We start from the raw sequence: 21,244 nt of genomic DNA, 5'->3' as shown, positions 1-21,244 counted from the left end.
TTTGTTAACATGAAAATATATGAAAAAATTAAGATCATTTAATTAACAAAAAGATGATTGTAAAACAAATTAGAACCAAAACTTGAAATGTCTCTATATATGAAAATCCTAATACTTAATATGATTGAACTAACCAGAGCTTGGAATGACTCCTCAATCTACAACTTCATGTATGGTTATATGGTGAATCATATACAACACCATAGGGAGATGGTGCATTACACCATGTTAAAAAGAAACATCTCACCACAGTCTTGATCTTGACTGCTCTTAGTACTAAAATTATTATGTCTTTGTGAAGGAAACTAAAAGTTGAACATATATAAAAAAACAAACACAAAACATTTATAAAAACCGAAATTATATTATAAAGCATAAGGTTTCAAACATAAAGTGAAAACAACTAAACATAATACTCAAAACAACGCATCATAAACTCAACAAAGTTAACATAAACATATTAAAACCAACTTATAGAAACATCAAGCCTTCACATCCGACTCATCAAGGAGTTTCATGGGCCGATTTCGATTGTGAATGCAGACCCTGACTTTCTTTCTTGGTTGTATGACATCCTCTTCCTCATCATCATCTGAACAAAGTTCCACAACTTCATCCCATATCCACTGTGATAGAGCTAAAACCCTTTTCTTTTCCTTTCGAATTGTTGATCTTCTTTAGAAATTTCAAAAACCTGAAACAAAATATGAAACATCATAACTATTAACAATTGATGAAAAGGTGAGCAATTTTTTCCTCTTCCGAAATAAAAAGACGAACAATTTTTACCTCTTTCAAAATAACCATTTCCAAAATGGATTTATAAGGACTGAAGTGAGGAGAATACTCAATTATCTCAGTAAAGTGTGAATCAACGGATTTGGCTGATATTGTTTGAAGGTTGGCAATTTCATGAACAACTTCAGTGTTCTTCATTATGCAGCGATAAGAAATTAAAATAATATATCAAAAAACATAGCAAATGGCCAAAAATAAACGATAGTTAGATTGAACAATATAATAAAACCAACGATTTAATCAATTTTGAATTGAGATAGCTACAATTAAACACTAAAAAAAGTATAATTTTCCAAACACGGGAATCTAAATCAAAACATCTATTCAAGAAATTTTACCTTTAGTGAAATTTCTTCTAACGGAAAAGCCAATTTTTGGTCCATGATTGATCAACCAATAAATAGATTTCAGGTGATGGAATAGCGAATACATGTAAAAAAGTGACATTGTATATAGACATAATAGTTACTACAGCTACCTACCTGATGTACAGGGCTAATAGAGGTGGGTAGTTGAACTCGGGGGGTAGTGAGGTTATCTGTGAAAGGGGAGGAACGTTGTAGGGAGAAAGTGGAGTTTCTAGAAGTAAACATGGAGAAGAAGTGGGAGGTTGAAGACATACCGGATAACGTGGAGAAGAAGATTGAGCTCGATAAAAAAACTATATAAAGAACTATAAATAATAAGTTTATGTGGCTGTTATCAAAAGTTGAAGAAATTCAACCGCTATGACAAAATGGTTATTTGTAACCCAATATTAGTAATAATAATAATTTGATAACATACCCGATTAACTTGAGAATAAAAATGATTTGAAAGGCATCTCCCCAAGCTAAAAGAACGGGTTAACTAATAATCATAAAAAGCCAAAATAGTGACATCATTTTACTAATTAAAAGTAAAAAAGCCAATGCGATTGAGAAACCTGTGTGCCTCTATTTCCCGATGAATCACCTCAAAGCAATCAAAAGAAACCAGAAATTAAAAGCAGACAAATGGAGTCTCTGACAACACTCTGCCTCCTGCCACCGTGATAAAACACAACACTCTCCACTCATTCACCCAAATATTCATTTCCATTTCCATTTCCATTCTTTCATAACCAAAACCCCTTTTTCTCAATTTCCTCTCAAATGGGTTATCTTCCATCTTCCTTCCTTCTTATCATCGTTTTCATCGAGCTCTGTTTTCATGGCTCCTCCATCACACACTGGGAAGACGTACAAGCTCTCAAACAGTTCAGAAATGGCGTCAATTCCAACTCAGTGGGTCCCGGCTCCTGCTTAGCTTCCTGGGATTTCTCCGTCGATCCATGTGACTCGCTCTCCGGCGAGAAATTCACCTGTGGTTTCCGATGCGACGCCGTGGTCTCCGGCGTTAGTAGAATCACCGAGCTCACACTCGACCGGGCTGGTTACTCCGGTTCACTCGCGTCTTCATGGAACCTTCCTTATCTCCAGACATTAGACCTCACTAGCAACTACTTCACCGGTTCCATTCCCGGTGCTTTTTCCCGATTAACTCGTTTGCAACGACTCAGTCTCTCTGGGAACTTGCTCAACGGGTCAATCCCTGACTCGGTTGGGTCGCTACCCAACTCACTCGAGGAGCTTCTTCTCGACAACAATAATCTCCAGGGACCCATTCCACGATCTCTCAACGGTCTAAAGAATTTAAAAAGACTCGAACTTCAAGGAAACAGACTCAGTGGCGAGTTCCCAGAGTTGACTCAACTCAGTCAACTTTACTTCCTTGACGCCAGCAACAACGCCATTTCCGGCGACCTTCCCTCGACTTTCCCCAGCAACCTCATTGAACTAGCCTTGAGAAACAACTCACTACAAGGGAATATTCCGGCGAATTTACTCAATAACTCGGTTTATCTTCAAGTATTAGACCTGAGTTACAACAATCTCACTGGTTCCCTTCCACCGGATCTTTTCACCCACCCTTCTTTAGAACAGCTGACTCTAGCATACAACCAGTTCCGGTGGGTTCTTATTCCGGCGAACTGGGGCCAGAACAGCGAGCTCATAGCTGTTGATTTGAGTAACAACGATATCCATGGGTTCTTACCCGGATTCTTGGGTTGGATGCCGAAACTATCCGCTTTATCATTGGAGAACAATAAGTTTTCCGGTATGATTCCAACGCAGTATGCGTTGAAGGCGGTGGCGGAGGAGGGTCAGGGAGGAGTAGCTCCGTTTGAGAGGTTGTTGTTGGGTGGGAACTACTTGTTCGGGTTGATACCCGGCCCGTTATTGCAGTTGAGATCCGGGTCGGGTGTGACGATCCGATTAGGGGATAATTGTTTGTATGAGTGCCCCGAAAGCTTTTACTTTTGTGGAGGAGGAATACAGAAAAGTCTGATGGAGTGCAAGGCTTTTACTCCCGTGATCCCGTGATTTAAATTTTGTAGGGTCAATGTCATGGATTCAATTGAATGGTGTATAAGTAAAATTCGAATTTTGTTTATTTATTTATATAATGAATTATTTTCGTAGAAGTTGGTGAACTTTACGGAAATTTTGTTTTAGATTTTAGTTGATCGGAAATCTGACATCCATATTAAACGCTAAAATATTTGTTACGAAATTGCTACATCTATATTAATCACTAGAATATTTTTCTTGAAAATCTAACAATCACTAGACAGACAAAATCTCGGAGCACATGTTTTCACTTGAATTAATGGGCAAATATAATTATTAGGCTTTTGGATATGTTCATATTTTTAATACTATTTTTTTTTTTCATATCAGGTGTCATGTTATTTCATTCTCCATGTATTTCGTTTTTATTAAGAAACTAGAATATGTGTGGAAACCACGGATTAGAAATAAAAATACTATTGATAGTTTCAAATCATAATAACTAATCAAAGATTTGTACAAATTTATTAATTTACAAACATAGAAGTTTATAATGATTAGTTAAAATTAATATAAACATTATTGTTAATATATTATGTGTCCTATGCGTATAAATATTTGATAAAAGGGAAAATAACAAATATCCTACGAATTTTTTAAGGTTTATCCGTTGAGTTTCTAAAAATTTTATCGGGTTTTATGGATCCCTATACTAGGATATTACATGTTCTTTTAGTTCCTGTCAACCTATAATAGCTGATTCAGTGACCTTTTAGATAAAAAAAAACCCTCACATTTTGCCCCTGTAAAGCCAAAAAATAAGTTCGGGGATTAGTTTGTAAAAAAAAATTAAAAAAAAAAACTCTAATTTTTTTTTCCTAAAGCTAATTCACACTTAATTTGTATTGATCCCCGAACGTATTTTTTTAGCTTTATAGGGGCACATTGTGTGTGAGTGTGTATTTTTTGTCTAAATGATCATTGAACCGACTATTATAGGTTGATATGAACTAAAAGAGCAGGTTATATCAAAGTTTGGGGACCCATAAAGGCCAACAAAAACTTTAAGTACTCAACGAGTAAGCTCTAAAAAGTTCGTAAAGCATTTGTATCATTTTCCCTTTGATAAAATCATAATTTTGTACAAAACAATATACATTTGAATAGAGTAAAGATATGTGTTCCGTATATCTAGATATTTGATAAAATCATAATTTTGTACAACACAATATACATTTGAATAGAGTAAAAGATAATATAAAAATTTTAAATCTATAAATTGTTTATAAATTTCTAAAAAGTTAATAGTTGTAATAGTAATTAATAACAGATTTGCAAATAGTTATTTTATTAGAAACTTAGATATTAGATATTTTATCTGTAATTGTATAATGGTCACTTTAAATTAATTATGCAAAATTCTTTGAAGATATCTCTAAATATTATTAAAAGAGAACCTTTAATTCACCAATGAAGCAATCATAACCATTGATTGTGTTTTAATACTCTATTTTCTACCATTAGATCAAATTGTTGACATTATCTTCCCCAAATAAAATCCAAACACAATTATATTTAATTATAAAATCTGTAATGATTATAGAATCTTTAAAATTATTTTTTGCAATGAAAACATATCATTCTATTTATATACATGATATCAGTTTCTTTAATTAATATTGTTCTTAATTTAACTCCCTTATTTATAGGTTTGATTTCCAAATTCAAGCCCGTTTATATTTTATTTATTTATGTTAAAAAAGTCATTAAACAAGCATATCAATAATTAAGTTATTAACCTATAAAATATAATCTAATCCTATTCAATCAACAAAATATTTAAGAGTCAAAATTAAATTTAATATTATTCATAATTTATTTCCCAGTATATCTCACATACAATGAATTAATTTGATATAACTGTTTGAATTTTAAAACTGATTAAATAAGAAAGTTAATTAATTTGAAGTTTTAAATTAATATAACTAATATAATTTTTTTTCCAGATGAATAGCCAAAAAATCTCCAAGATGATATCTTAGGATCCTAATTTTTTAGAAGATAATGATTTCCTTATTGAAAAACACTATATATATACGATTACACTGAAGTGGTTATTTTTACGATTTTAGATTGAGTCTTATGATTTATAGTGTTCTTGAGCAATCTTCTCCTTCAGTTCTTTTTTCCAAGCTCTTACTTTACTCTGTTCTCCTTATTCTTCTTCAATTTCTTGCATTTACTATGTTCTTATTATTTGTTATTACTTTGTTCTTGATGAGAGGTCATGAAAAAAATTAATCAATATACTTTAAGCATATTAGTTTCATTCATTTAGTTACAGAAACAAAATTATACCCTTTATATCGATTTTTTAATGTGTTGACCTATGTTTGTCAAGAGAAAACCATAAAAGTTGTTTTAATGCATGATGACAAAGCTAGTGGAACGGACCAAAAGTAGTATAAAGAAAATTTTTATTGTTACACTTCGACTTACATGAACAAACACGTATCTGTTGTTTCAAGGTTTTCAATAACTCTTTTATACATATCATTATAATCTTCGATTAAATTTTCTAATTTTATATTATTGAATTTGTTTATATCAATGGTTTTAGTTTCAAAATCACCATTATAGTGCAAGACTTTACCGGCGTGGTGTCACTTATGTTATTTGATCGTGACGTAAAGAAACTTCTGGAAAAAAACACAGAAGAGTTGCTTCAAAAGTTTAATGAGGTTATCGATATTAACTTCATTTTCATAAAACTAATTTTTACCCTTTGTCTTTCTATTTTTATAATTGTTAATTTTTTCATTTTTAGGAGGGTAATATGAAGATTTATCCGTTTGCTTTGAAATTACTTTTGGATAAAAAGTTGACATTTAAAATTCAAATTTATCATTATAATTTGAAGAACAATGGTGATGGTTATACAATCTCAAACTTCAATGTTGATAATAAAATCATAATTGAATTAGAAAAAGAAAATTAACATAAAAAAGATAACATTTATTACGAAACATACTACAAACACTACACTTATTATATTCGTTTTTTATATTTTAGTTGATCAACTAATATATTTCTATGTACTATAAATAGAGACGTTGTAATCCGATTTGTTTAACATTTTATCAGTGAAATTTGGATGTCAATACACATTAAATTTAAAGGTTTTAAATATAATATAACTAAATATAATATTTTAAATACTTTAAAATATTATTAACTTTTAGATTGACATATGAATTTATTGTCTATATTTAGGATGCAGTTTCGTTTACTGGTGATAACGTCATACTCGCTTCGAATCTTGATGAAAGTATTGCAACAAGTCTACTAACTAAGTGGACATCCTTTAAAAAAGTGTCTAGACATGAAGAATTAAAACACAATTTGGAAGATGTTTATGATGTTGATAATCTGGAAATAATGTCTTGAACCAAATGATCATTAACACCAATGACATATCGTACTTCTGGAGAAGGCAAACCAAGACTGTTAATTCAAAAGAAAGAAAAATAATATATGATTTTCATGATTTTATATGAGTAGTTGGGTGATTTGAGTACGGTTTATGTCATATTATATTTACATACTATTTGGTTTTTGAGTTTGGTTTTTGATTAATGTGTTTCATAGTATTCGTTTTTTGGGTTAGAATTTTGATCATTTAAATACATTTTGGGTTTTATGAAATGTTAAATTATTCATCTATTTTCCTTTTGGGTTTAAACTCATGAATTTAGAATTTTAATCATTTTTACTCTATTATTCTGTTTGAGTGTGAATTTGTTAGCATTGTTACAATGTTATTCATTACAACTTCAATATAAATATTAACAAACTACAAATTTTTATGAAATTATAAACTTTTATAAATCTTCTAACCATTCTAAAACAATTATTTATAGTTAAGTGTGAATTTATTGATAAATTTATTAGTAAAACGTATATTATTCAAAATATTATTATTTTTTAGATATTAATGATATCCACAATTTTACAGATTTAAATAATAAAACACATTACAATGATGCTCAAGAGAGGCGAAGACTAAGACAGTTACATTTTTTTTGGAAAGGGAACTTCCCTAACGAGGGTTTCCAAACCAGCTTTCATGCACCGACTAATCCCCGTTGCGAACATGAGGCTATGCCTCATGCACTGGAGTCACTACATGCGAACATCCATGGCCACAAATGTTGAGTAGTACCAGGATATGAACATGGGTCAATAGGTTACCCATCATATCTTCCATATGTCTTACTAAGTCACCACAACCCAAGTGTAAGACATTTTCATTTACAAAATAGAAGATTGAATTAAATGTCGAAAATAGAAACTTTATTTCATCATCTAAATCAATAAATATTTTTTATTGTGTTTCACTTATACTTTTTTCACCATTAGAGCAAATTGTTTATGTCATCTTGACCAATGTTTAGTTAAACACGTTATTCATCAATGTTTTTACTCAAACGTCCACCAATTTCTGTTATCCCTAAAATAAAATTCAAATACTCCCCAAATTTAAAACCATAACTTATGAACTGACCATCCTATATGTTTGCGAATCAACATGATATATCTTCTTAATTATTCTATTTCTTTTTTAGTGTACATCGATGGTGCCAAAATCCATCAAGGACAAAACAGTAACCTTGTATTTAATTTTTTATTAATATAGTAAATACTTCCACTTTTGAAGATAATAATTGGTCTCATACATGTTAAATTACAATTGCTCGATTTCCAACTATGTAACTCAATAACTTTATGTAATTATTCTTAACCTTACCTTTTTCTGTAACATTATTGATTAGATTTACTATAATTAAGTTTAAATTGCAGAGATTTTTACTTGAAAGTGATGAGCATTAGTTGATGATTCATTAAAGGTTGAGGATGATGCAAAACTCAAACTCACTTAGTGGTAATATCATACATACCTAATAATTGATTATTTCGGAAATAGTAGTATCCATTTAACTTTGATTACAAATTTTTAGAATTAACCATATTTTTATGATTATAAATTTGTTTTCTCTACTCACTTACACTTATCATCCTAAAGATGAGAAAAGATTAACCATGTCTATATTGAAAAGTGCTAAAAAGATATTATTGATCATACCTTTCTGACATGATCTTCAAATGTTCTTTGTTTTTTATTTGTTTTTGTGTATTTGATTTATTTCTTCAAGAAACTCAGTTTTCTATTAATTTTGATAACAAATTTGTTGAATTAAGCATACTTTTATGATTATAAATCTATCCATTTTCTATTGTTAAATCAAGTGCAAATGAATATGAACAATCGTTAAATTTGATATTCTATAATGTAATTTATGCACTAATTAATCAAATAATAGTACATATCAAGTGGTCGAGTACCTCCAAGACAATAAGCAAAACATGTAAATTATATGCAATTTCACAGTATTGTAATTTTTTACTGGATTTAAATGAAAAATTACTTCTTTCACTTGATTTAGATCCTTGATTACTCATATAAGGTTGTAATAAAATAAAATTCTGATAAATTGAAAACTTTTGTTCAACAAAACCTTAGAATTTTGAAATTTGTTGGAAATTTGGTTATATGTCAAGTTAGGCTTCTTTTTGTGTTGTCATGTTTGTTGATTTGGCTATGTAGGGTTCATTTGAAATTCCATTTCTCTACAAGAATGTTAATGTTCACATCCAAGTGGAAACACTCACAACTGGTAAGCATTCTAAAAGATTTTTTTTCACTTACATTAATCAAAACTATTATTTTAAGTGGTTCGTTCTCATGGTTGCCACACTGGTTGTCACTATATAGACCTTCTAGCAGTCTAAAGAAGAATCCTAACGGCTTTATGAAGAATTTTGCTGTGTTTTCAATGAAGTATCACTTTGTCAACATTCTTCTCTATAGCTATTTCTCTTATTTTTGATATAGATGCGTGTCACAACAATAAGGCGGAAAGAGGTGTTAGTGACCATTAAAGATGAAAAGGTAATATATAATTTAAGAATAATATATAAACTGTAAATTGTAGATTTATGATATTTATTTCAATGAAAAATATGTTGTTTGATTGTTAGGTTACATATCTATTTTTTTTATTATATATAATTTGATTTTGACAAGTTTGATCTGAATTTGATAATTGAAGCAGATAGGAAAGATATGTGCTAACGATTTTGAATTTGTATTGCCCTATAGAAACCAACCATTGCCTCACAGATCATTCCCTCATATCTCAGTAGGTCTTAACATTTCCCAAAATTTAACTACAATAAGTCATGAATGCACTTCTTGAATCAATCCTCTAAACCGAATTTCATTTGTTAGTTGGATGTAGTGATTAAAATGCAAGATTTGTGAAAGTTCATTATTATTTATTAGTATTAACCTTTAGCAAATTATGAAACTAATATTATATTTTTGTTCATAACATGTTTTTTTTCTAATAATTTATTTGATCGGAAGATATGTATATGTGATTGGGTGAAGTCTAAAAAGAATCATATTTTAATTTTTATAAGGACAAAATACTTTGAAATCGGCCAAATTACAATGTTTGAATTTGATGTTTATGGTTATGATAATTCATTTTATGTGTAATGTTTATCGAATTTCTTTGCAGAATTCAATGTTGTCGGTACATGTAACAACTTATTATTGTTTTTGGTTTTACATGGCCAATATGAAAAGAGTCATATGAGCATCCATCGGGGTTAGTACACCGAACAAAGTTAATTCATCAAGCTACTACAAAACATGTTTTAATCAAGAAGTCGCATTATGTTGTGATAAAACAAAGATCACATAGATCATTTATCTTAAAAATTACTGTATTAAAAAATCAAATTGCTCTAATATAAATATTAAATATTTTTTATCTAATAAGTTTGGTTCAAAAACTCTAAAAATGAATCTAACTAACATTTTTTTGTATTAAATTTCAACCCAAGACAAAACGACCTATTAATGTGATATGTCATGTTCCCGCGTTAAACGCGGGTCATAATCTAGTAGCTAATTAAGTTTCAATTATTATTCCGTTTCTTAAATCATGTGATTGAGTTATAAAAGAATCATGTTTTGGTCGAATTTGCGATCAACTCAAATGGTTTTAATTATATTTATTATAAAACTCCTATTTCTTAAGAATAGTTTTAATTTGAATATTAATATGATTAAATGCTTAGATTGAAAAATTAGAAAAAATGTTTAATTATGAAAATAACAACGATAAATTAGAGTTATCAAAATTATGAATACAAAAAAATTGAAGTCAAACTGTTTTTTGTATTTCATTATTTTATATTATTTACTTATCTACTTATCAATTACAACCTATTAATAGCTAATTTCAAAATAAATTACAAAATCATAAAAGATAAGCACTTAAAATAAATAGAAATGTGTTTTTTCATAACCCAACATTAGAGTGATGTGAAGTGTAAAAATGATTAAATTTAACACTAATATATTTTAAAACTAATTTATAGCACTTTTAATAAAAATTCCCAATTTTTAAAACACATAATTAATTTAGATATCAAGTTCATTGCTACTTTTGATGTTTCCAAAATAGTTCAATAATCAATACTATTTTTGGTGATTGTGTACAAAGTTTATTGGTATTTTTGTTATTGTCCACAAAGTCTGTTACTATTTTGATGTTGCTCACAAAAGTAGTTAGTCATTTTCCAAGGTTGCTTCAGATTCTAGTGACTACTTGGTTGATAATTGATCTTGACTCTTGGTCTTTACTCCAAAGTAGCAGACTAACCTGTATGGAGTTTCATTGTCTTTTGGTTTCGATTGTTATGGTGATCTAAAAAGGTATAATTCAAAGTTAAATTTTTTGATATTTTGCAAAAGAGAAAATGTAACACCCCTCCCTCATATCAATTAAGTAATGGATAAAAAACATCATATATAGTTCTTAATTGTATAAAAATAGAAACAAAAAATAGGAAATTAATTTTCATACTATTTTATTCCAAATGGTTAATAAGCATACATGCAAAAATTAAAAATTTACATTAAAAGCTTAGGCTGCCAGATGAAAGACCAATGGAGTTGCAAAGGCACATGAGTTCCTATTAAGCTTATGCAATATATATATATATATATATATATATATAGAGAGAGAGAGAGAGAGAGAGAAAAGGAATGAATATTTAAAAGATAAAGAACATGAAATGCCAAGTAAGTATGATAGGATACCATCTCATTTGGGCTAATGATGAAATAGAAAATCAAAAATTGTTTGCAAATTTCTTTATTGGTTCCTCACTTGAGTAAATAAACAATTAACTGGTTGGTATCTAACATTCATTTCTTCCTCTTATACATGCTTCTCATTTTTTTTGACATTAACACTTGTGAGATCTAGGAGCACCACAATCATGGTCAGGTTACTATATTACTATTTGAATCTACAATTATGATTTTGAAGAAATATACTATTCCAACATTTTTGTTTGTTAAGCTGATGATCATCATGATGCTAATCATCTCAATATTATGAACCTTATTTGTTGCCTAAGTTTCTTATTTATTGTTTTTTCTTTGTTTCTTATTCCTTTCAACAAAGATAATATGTTTAATATTCATAAACTGAGTTTCACATAAGTAATGTAGTAGAGCTACAAACAAAATAATATCCAAAATTTGACCAAATTCACATCTCCAATCTTTCTTCAATGTGGTAATCCAAATGCAGATTTATACCAAAAACTATTAGTAATGCTCGTGAACCATGAAAAGTAAAAGAAAAAAAACCTTTTGCTTAAAACAAGTGGAGGTGCCCCTCTGTCACACCGCAAAACCAGGAACGGCGGAAACGTTCTGGGGCGGAGGACGTCATGTATAATATCAACAACAATGTAAAGTAGTAAACAAGCAACAACATCATCCATTGCATTAATAATATAATTATTATACAAATGTGTTCTGTCAAATTTTGATAAACACTAAAACATAAATCAAAATGAAGATAAGTCTTGAATAATATCCATCTTCCTTTCTCCTTGCATCGGTACCTGTCTATGATGACCTGAGGATACAAGTAATTTTGAAAGCGAGTATCAGCTTTAAAGCTGGTGAGATCATAAGTATTTAGTGTCTTAATTTGTATGTGAGAAAATGTAAGTATATGTACTTAAAAGTATTGAAAGTGTATATGAACTGTAAGTGTTTGAAAAACCCTAGAATCCCTATGATTCCTATTAATAACGAAAGGAGTCTTCTACCAAGACTTAACTGTTCTGATTGTAGTCTTCTACCAAGACCTAACTGTTATGAATGTAGTCTTCTACCAAGACCTAACTGTTCTGAATGTGTGTGTCTCTTGTAAGAGGATGTATTTTCCAAAGTATAACTATCATTATTTAAAAAAATATAGTTTGTACAATAATGTTTAAGTGAGGTTATCACTAAAAATATGTAATGGAAAATCAATGTAGTACTATGGTGTAGTGTCCAACTACAACCGTACTTATTACCTTAAATCTAGGGTAATACTTCCAAGTACTGTAGTATTTAATAAAAATAACTACATCGGTACTCAACTGCCTTATTTGAGGGATAAGGTATAATGTGATGTCTAGATCCCAGACTATACGCTCCCCTATCAAAGGGATTTTGGGACCTACCCACGACCCCTGCATGAACGCAAGCCGTGAGCATCCACATTACCGAATGATCATGTATACTCGATATAACTATCACAATTGTGGTGTGATTCATCAGTATAGTTAGATCCTGAACTGGTTCCGTGCTATAGCACCTAATGACGTCTATTCTATGTATATGTAAGTGTGATCATGTAATTGTACTCAAGTAAGAGCGATCATGTAATAGTACAGTAATGTTCTACGTGTGCTAGCTGTAATGTGTGTTCTCTCTATCTAGCAAGTATAGTCATGTAATCATTCTAGTATAGTTGTATATGTTCCCGTCCTAGTATAGCTGTATATGTAATGTACTGAAAAGTTCTAGAAAGTATTGACTCATGAATGAACTGACTCATTGAATGATATCGCGTTCTAGTAATGGTTCTAGTATCTTCCTGAACTACCCATATGGTAGCTTTCTAGTAATCTAAGTGTACGTATGGACATGGATGTATACCCTTGCTACCCAAGGGCATAGGATGAACTGGAAGGACCTTTTATGACTATATATGTGTACATGATATATAACTAATATTTAAACGACCTTCAGACGAATACCCAAAATCCCACCAGACCACATCTCAAGGCGCGAAAAGGAAATAGGGTGGATAGCCTTCCTAAGTCTTTTAAACATTTCTTATATAAGTATACATATAGAGGCATGCAATTTATAATATAAAAGCATAAATAAGATTTGTAATACATTTGAAATATAAGTAGTATTTTAAGAAAAGATCGACTTGGTGTCAATCTATAAAACAATTTGAAGGTATAAGTTTAATAAAACAGTTTAAGTATAAGGAAACATTTGTTTGAAACACAGTTGCAAATAAGTTTGAAAGGAAATGTACGGAGTAAGCTGTACAGTGTAAAAAGGAGTTTAAAACGTATAAAATGTTATAAAAAGTCATTTGAAGGAAACTGTTTGGTAAAACGGCTAATGAGTAGCCAAATCATTTGATTACTATATATTAATCACATGTGATTGATGTAATAAGTAATATAATCCTACTTGCTAATCACATGTGATTGACATAATAAGTAGCATGATTCTACTTGTATCCCCCCCCCCCCCAATAAAACATTTAAAAAGAGTTTAAAACATTAGTTAAGGGGTATGAACTCACCTGCGGTAAGTGACTGGAATTGAACGGACTGTTATCGTACGGAAGGATCGGACAAGTGCTTGGTGTCAAGTGGAGACTTAGACACACACAATGATCCTAATTACATATGAAAACATATGTATATAAATAATTAGTGATTATAACACTAATTATGCAAGTAATAACATTTAAGCGCGAGGATAACACTTTTGGTCAAGTCCTAGGAGGCTAAAGGGTTGCAACAAAGGAGTGCAATGCCCCTAATGTGAGTTTAAGGTCAAAAGACCATATTCTTTGGAGTTTACGGCCCAAGGAAGTAAGTTCCTGGCCGTAAACTCCCAACCAAGGCTTGGGGTTGTACTTTCAATTACTACAACCTTAGTGGGAATTGTTTCAAGGCATATACAAGTGTTTGGGCACCATATTGACTCCTTTGGGGAGTTTACGGCCCAAAGACCCTTTTCCATTGGAGTTTACGGCCGTAAACTCCCTTGGGAGGGTGATTATGGTGCTATCAAGTCCCTATAATAACTAGGAACAATTCTAGGCTTTTGTACTTGGCTTTGGAAGAGTTTATGGCACCATTTGGTACCATTTCTTGGAGTTTACGGCCATAGAACATCTTGGGCCGTAAACTCCCTCAAACATGGGGTTCTAAATGTTTTAGCTAGTCCATAACTCATCTAGGTACTTGTCAAAATTGTCCCTTGGCCTTAGGAAGTGTTTAGGGTGTCATTTGACCCCTTTATGGGAGTTTACGGCCCAAGAACCATTCTTGGCCGTAAACTCTTCAATAATTGTGCTTTTCTTATGTTTCCTAGGTTCTAAACACATTAGTGTACATGTACAAGATGAATCCTAAGCCTTTGGGGAAAGTAGGGCACATTTAAGCCCTTGAAAATGGTGTTTACGGTCCAAGAAACTCTTGGGCCGTAAACTCCAAAAGCTTTATGTTCTTGGATTGTTTCTAGCCTCAAAACATCCTATAATAAGTCCTTAACTAGTTGTCTAACAAGGAAATGGGACTAGGTGGCCTTTAGGCTTGATTTTGGAGTTTACTCCCCAAGAACGTTCTTGGGCGGTAAACTCCCGGATCTTGTGTTTTGGACATGTAAATAATGTTATTAAGCATATAACAAGTATTAAAACACATCTAGGGAAGTAGACTCACAATCTGGGATGAAAACCCGAAGATCCGTGAGAGAGAAATGGGCTTTTCTCTAAATGGAATTCATTTAATGAACCAATTTGGTTCAGAATTCTATTTATAGTCCTGAGATTTTTGGCAGAAAATATTTCTATTCTCGGAATGGATTCTAATGATTCTAGGGTAATGGAATTTACAGTGTTGCACAAAATCCTAGTGCAACCACTCTCCTAATACCCCTTTTTGGTGTAAAACCCTAAAACTGCCAAACTTATATTCTAAGTCTGAATTTTCATTGTAACTGCTCTACTTCTATTGGATTGAAATGGTTTGATTAGAATGGGGAATTTCAGGTTGTCACATCATCCCCCTGTTAAAGGGAATTTCGTCTCGAAATTAGAATTTAGGCAAGGAAGTATGTGCGAATGATCGAGACGTGAGGAGAAAACTTCCTAATTGATTGGTTCTAGCGCACTTAATTGAAATCGGGCTCTCGGTTGGCATTCCAACGAACCTTCACTAACTGGCAACGACGTTGCTTCGTCCGCTTGACCTCTCGGTCGAGGGTCACCACGATTCTAATACGAAGGCGAGGATCTCGACGAGTGGACTTGCAAGAGTCCTAACTGAAAGGTATAGTTTCACGATCGAGATGCGAAGAGTAGAAAGTATGTTACTGAGTTCGCGGAGTAGGTCTAGTTTGTGCGAGGCACAGGACCGATTCTGATAAGAATCTCGGAGGTCCTGTCTAACTTGGATTTAGCTTTCCACGCTTTATGAAGCGTATAAAGCCATTCCCAGAGTGAGTTATTCTAAAGAACTTGGTCACTCACTTGGAATCTCAAAGGTTCCTTTTCTTGAGTAACTTCCCAGTCAAGGCCACCCCTTGCTGGGTCAAAGTCGTATGAGTTTCTGTAGTTTGCGAGGAGTTCTGAATGAACTAAGGCGGTAGGTCGGTAAGACCTAGAGTTTGGCGAAGGAATGTCGGCGTCTCTGATGTCGATAAATGCTCAGCGGTTTTGACAAATCGAAAGAGTACTCAAAATTTCCCACACTACTAATAGTGGGTCTTAGAAATTTGACTCTTCAATTTCAAAACTCGTGCTTTGAGAACAGCGCTAAAAGTTCCTCTGAAGGGAATGTTTTCCCATGGGTTCCTTCTTACTACAAGGGTAGATAAGTAAGTCGTTACATGAAGAAAATGACGAACTGATCCAGGTAAGAAAGACGTACCCTACTCGTTTAGCTCATGAAAGCTATGGGCGCATTGGTCCTATCCGAAGGGTATCACTACGGACTTGAAGTGTCCGTATCGAGTTCAGGAGATAGTCTTCCGGACATCTTTCCCTAACACTCGAACTGGTGATATTCGGATCCCGGATCCATTCCTGGAGGTAGTTTCTTTCTTTGCGTTTGCTCAACCATTTTGTCTACGCGCGGCAGAGATAACGATTTCTAATGAAAAATCTCGACGGAGTCCTCAATAACCGAGGTACATGCAATGCGATCCGTCGATCTCTGGAAGAATATGACCGAGGTTCTCTAGGGTGAGAAACCTAGTCTTCTAATTCTATTTATGTGTAGTTCGCTAAGTTGTCCAAACTTTTCTTGTATCTCCGTGGGTGTTTAAACTATAGGGCGACCTGTTTTCGGGAGTCGTACTGGGTTCTATGCTTGTTCTCATGACCATGTGATTACTCGTACTTAGGCAGTTCTCTGTCCTGAAGTTCATATTAGAATTCATACCTAGTTTCACAGTCACCCTTTCGTGTATACGAGTCATATATAATTAAGGTTGAAAAGGTAGTCGAATAACTGGTTCTTCTTTAAGTTCACATCCCATCGGGGAAAAAGAATTTAAAGTGGAATCATCAATTCTAAACCTGTAGAACCTTGATTATATATCACTCTTATGCATACATTCTTCAGTGATAGATCAACCGCATGAATCCCTGGATTAAACTTGACGTACTGCACGAGTGGTACTTCGGGGATTTCTTTGGAAAGAAAATAACTAATAGGTACTCCTGGCATGAGTACCTCGGCGTTCTGATGTGACGGTTTCGCTAGAAAAGTGATCTAGAAGAAAGGGGTGTACGTATGAAGCTGTTTTCGTGAGGATCAAATTGAATCGAGTCGTATGATAATGTCGAAATCATACCGAAACTTAAAGACATTAGATTTGAACATAAGACGTTTACAGACAAAACACAACCGTGCAACCATGAACAGAGTTACAGTACTTTAGGTTTACCACAAGACTATTGCTGCAAATAAGGTATACTACAAAAGACAAGTATACGCAGCACGAGAGTCCCTATACAGACAGGATCTCGCAAAAGGTAAGACTCTAGTTGCACTAGTTCTAGATAGTTTTTAAGTCTGTTACAACGAAACGCCTTAATTACATTAACGTGGTTCCTGAGCAGGCTCTCCTGTAGCTGTGATCCTGAGAATCTTCCCATCTGCGCCAGAATTCTGCGTTATCAGGCCATCTTTCTTGAAGTGCCTTGTCTCACCACATTGGTGGCATGTCTAGCTAGTACTAGCTTTGGTGACGGAATTACGGTGCTTAGCTAGTGTTATGTGGACACGAGTGCCCTCCTCGTTACTCCACTTTGAAAATTGCTTCTTAAATCATTCTGCGCTATAACTCGTCTTGCGTGCAGGGTTAGTCTCGATGAAACGGACTTGAGTGATGGGTCATTTCGGTGCTCCACAGTCATGAGCATGATGCCCTATGTTTAGGCAATTGCAACATTGCATCTCATGGCAAGTCCCATGATGATGGAAACTACATTTATCACACTTAGGGAGTTTTCCCTCATATGGCCTGCTCGGTACGGGAACGGAAGGGGTTTCCACCTGCTGCTGTTGTATAGTCAGCTTTTGGGCTCTCTTGCGTTCCTTCCGGGCTTGACGCTTTCGTTTCTTGTTCTCTGCTTTCTGGCTTTGCGAGCCTGTGACTGTTACTGTTTGGTGACTTCCTGGATGGATATCACGATTGGGAACTTCATTTCCATCAGCAGTATCGACTGTGCTGCTAGCGCTACGGTGCGCAATGACCGCGGTTACGACAGCCACTACAGCAGCTGTTAATGTCGTTTGAAAGGTAGCGGCATCCATCGAAAAAGTATAGGTCTCGTTGCTTGGCTGGTTGTTTCCGGATGACGACATGATTCTGTAATACGAAAGATAAGGATTTGTGAGCGATTTTGGTTGACCCTGATGTACTTAGATTGTTCATGTAAAGAGTAGAAGTATGTTCTCGAAAGTTGGACCTACATCCCCATGATGCAGTCCTAGTCACGGGTGGAAGTAAGTTCGTAGAATGGTCTCAAGATGGTTGTCGTTCGAGCTGAGGTATCGTGGGTTGGTGAATAACAAGATCCAACCACTGAAAGAGACTTGGAAGTGTCTCCGGAGATAAATCGCTATAGTCCAATGATTTGACTAAAGCATGATTCAGATAGACTCTTATGAATGAATGACAAGAGTACTCGAATGAAGAATGACACAGAGGTTAGCCGGCTGTCAATATCTGTGATATTCACGATGTAAAGATTCTAGAAACTGACCTTATGAAGGTCTTACATCATATCCAGAGAAGATAGTCTTGACAGCATAAAGACCTAACTAAAGTACTTACGGTACAGGATAATTTCATAGAAAATGCTACATCGGGCATAGACAGAAAACACGATTCCTTTTTATAAGAAAAAATTAAAGTAACGGGTCTACTACTGGCGACGGTCATCCCTCTGGTGAACTCGTAGTTCAACCAATTGACGTTCCATGTCAAGTAGGTGTCTTTCGCACACCATATGGCGTACCCGGAGCTCTATGACTTCGGCTCGTGATTCGGCCATTGCTTGCAGCAGGGTTTCATGGCTTCTATCTGATCTCTCGTGTGAATCTCCTAGATGAATGGTGTGGAGGGTATGCATTCTAGCATAGGCGAGAACTTCTGTAATCTGATGTAGGGCTGTCCTGCTTTGAATCTCATTTCGGGCCACTCTGCGGACCAAGATTGGCAAGACTATATCTGCTAAGCCCTCATTTCTCAAGTCGTAAAAGCTTCAGTCGCCATCAAATAGCATAGCCTGATCTTGTTCTTGGCTCCATGTTTCCAAGCATTCCACTCACTCAGGGTCGGGCCATGAAAAGCCGGACGAGGGTTAGGAATTTGAAAGGAGCTGCTCGGGGTAGGTTTTCAAACTCTGGTTCGGAGTTAGCATCATACAAAAGGTCTTCATCATAACCAACCAGCTATGACTTCATTCGGAAGATACTGTTTGTCAAGGGGATGGAGTCCAGTTATGATTTCTTTGCGAGAATTTAGGGTAAGAGAATAATTATTAGACAAACGATCTAGATAATTATTTAGAAAATCTTCATTAGTTACAGCGCTATTTGTGAAGTGCATACCAGCTATGTGTAATCTAAACAGGATAGACCTTCGAATAAGTGACCTTAATTCCAAATTCACACAGAATAGGGGTAAGGCCAAATTATCACTGATTCTAAGTCTATAACATCCTAATTACATGTAGCCTTAGTGTATCCACTTAGCAACTATCAACTTAGTAATGAAGATCCCGTTTTAATTCTCAAGTATAAAGTACTTATAGTAACACCAAATACACCTATAGTATTTGAATTTTAATGTTATGTTCTATTGTTCTCATTGTGGTAGGGTTGGTAAGATTTTAGCATTGTTGCAACCACACACTTAAACTTAGGCACATGCTAGTCAACCCTCAGATAATATAGGTGATCAGGCTATATCTTCCCAGTTTTGACCATATGTCTCTAAGCCCACTTGTGTTGTCCAACAATCGTAATTCTTTTGTACTGTCCTAGTGACACTGATTTTAATATGAATGCAGCACGTATACCTACTTAAATATTTTACTATTTAAAGTATAAAGTCTTGGTCAGAGTATTTTTAATCCCTTATGTATTTATAGTTAGTATATCTTTTATGGGTTGATATACTTAATTCACTATAAACAATGCTCTGATACCAATCTATCACACCCCAAAACCAGGAACGGTGGAAACGTTCTGGGGCGGAGGACGTCATGTATAATATTAACAACAATGTAAAGTAGTAAACAAGCAACAACATCATCCATTGCATTAATAATATAATTATTATACAAATGTGTTCTGTCAAATTTTGATAAACACTAAAGCATAAATCAAAATGAAGATAAGTCTTGAACAAGCTCCATCTTCCTTTCTCCTTGCATCGGTACCTATCTATGATGACCTGAGGATACAAGTAATTTTGAAAGCGAGTATCAGCTTTAAAGCTGGTGAGATCATAAGTATTTAGTGTCTTAATTTGTATGTGAGAAAATGTAAGTATATGTACTTAAAAGTATTGAAAGTGTATATGAACTGTAAGTGTTTGAAAAACCCTAGAATCCCTATGATTCCTATTAATAACGAAAGGAGTCTTCTACCAAGACTTAACTGTTCTGATTGTAGTCTTCTACCAAGACCTAACTGTTATGAATGTAGTCTTCTACCAAGACCTAACTGTTCTGAATGTGTGTGTCTCTTGTAAGAGGATGTATTTTCCAAAGTATAACTATCATTATTTAAAAAAATATAGTTTGTACAATAATGTTTAAGTGAGGTTATCACTAAAAATATGTAATGGAAAATCAATGTAGTACTATGGTGTAGTGTCCAACTACAACCGTACTTATTACCTTAAATCTAGGGTAATACTTCCAAGTACTGTAGTATTTAATAAAAATAACTACATCGGTACTCAACTGCCTTATTTGAGGGATAAGGTATAATGTGATGTCTAGATCCCAGACTATACGCTCCCCTATCAAAGGGATTTTGGGACCTACCCACGACCCCTGCATGAACGCAAGCCGTGAGCATCCACATTACCGAATGATCATGTATACTCGATATAACTATCACAATTGTGGTGTGATTCATCAGTATAGTTAGATCCTGAACTGGTTCCGTGCTATAGCACCTAATGACGTCTATTCTATGTATATGTAAGTGTGATCATGTAATTGTACTCAATTAAGAGCGATCATGTAATAGTACAGTAATGTTCTACGTGTGCTAGCTGTAATGTGTGTTCTCTCTATCTAGCA

General features: G+C 33.6%; 2 protein-coding genes across 3 annotated transcripts; one reads left to right on the top strand and one right to left on the bottom strand.

Annotated features, from left to right (window-relative positions):
- Window positions 1-344: 344 nt before the first annotated feature.
- Window positions 345-1,580, bottom strand: LOC145043659 (uncharacterized). Of its 2 annotated transcripts, XM_078992374.1 has the most exons (4): window positions 1,281-1,580; window positions 1,137-1,172; window positions 790-930; window positions 345-694 (listed from the first exon to the last, which is right to left on the bottom strand). In XM_078992374.1, exons 1-4 carry the CDS (start codon window positions 1,416-1,418, stop codon window positions 638-640), a joined length of 372 nt encoding a protein of 123 aa, XP_078848500.1. In that variant the 5' UTR covers window positions 1,419-1,580; the 3' UTR covers window positions 345-637. The 2 variants fall into 2 exon arrangements, with proteins under 2 accessions (XP_078848500.1, XP_078848501.1); XM_078992375.1 differs by lacking the exon at window positions 1,137-1,172.
- A 179-nt stretch (window positions 1,581-1,759) lies between these two features.
- LOC145043658 (Leucine-rich repeat (LRR) family protein) lies at window positions 1,760-3,334 on the top strand. Its single transcript, XM_078992373.1, has one exon. The coding sequence runs from the start codon at window positions 1,932-1,934 to the stop codon at window positions 3,201-3,203; it is 1,272 nt and encodes a 423-aa protein (XP_078848499.1). The 5' UTR covers window positions 1,760-1,931; the 3' UTR covers window positions 3,204-3,334.
- Window positions 3,335-21,244: the final 17,910 nt, after the last annotated feature.

The sequence above is a fragment of the Lactuca saligna genome, chromosome 4, assembly GCF_052625555.1.
Source record: "Lactuca saligna cultivar CGN05327 chromosome 4, ASM5262555v1, whole genome shotgun sequence".
Lineage (NCBI taxonomy): Eukaryota > Viridiplantae > Streptophyta > Magnoliopsida > Asterales > Asteraceae > Lactuca > Lactuca saligna.
Note: the sequence above shows the minus strand (reverse complement) of the source record. Positions and strands in the feature narration are given on the sequence as shown.

What these genes read in the sequence shown, in the direction of transcription:
- LOC145043659 (XM_078992374.1), bottom strand. Translation starts at nt 1,418, where the DNA reads ATGTCTTCAACCTCCCACTTCTTCTCCATGTTTACTTCTAGAAACTCC. An exon ending in CTATTAGCCCTGTACATCAG is followed by an intron (nt 1,173 to 1,280) that starts GTAGGTAGCTGT and finishes ATCATGGACCAA; the next exon opens with AAATTGGCTTTTCCGTTAGA. An exon ending in TAGAAGAAATTTCACTAAAG is followed by an intron (nt 931 to 1,136) that starts GTAAAATTTCTT and finishes TGCATAATGAAG; the next exon opens with AACACTGAAGTTGTTCATGA.
- LOC145043658 (XM_078992373.1), top strand. Translation starts at nt 1,932, where the DNA reads ATGGGTTATCTTCCATCTTCCTTCCTTCTTATCATCGTTTTCATCGAG.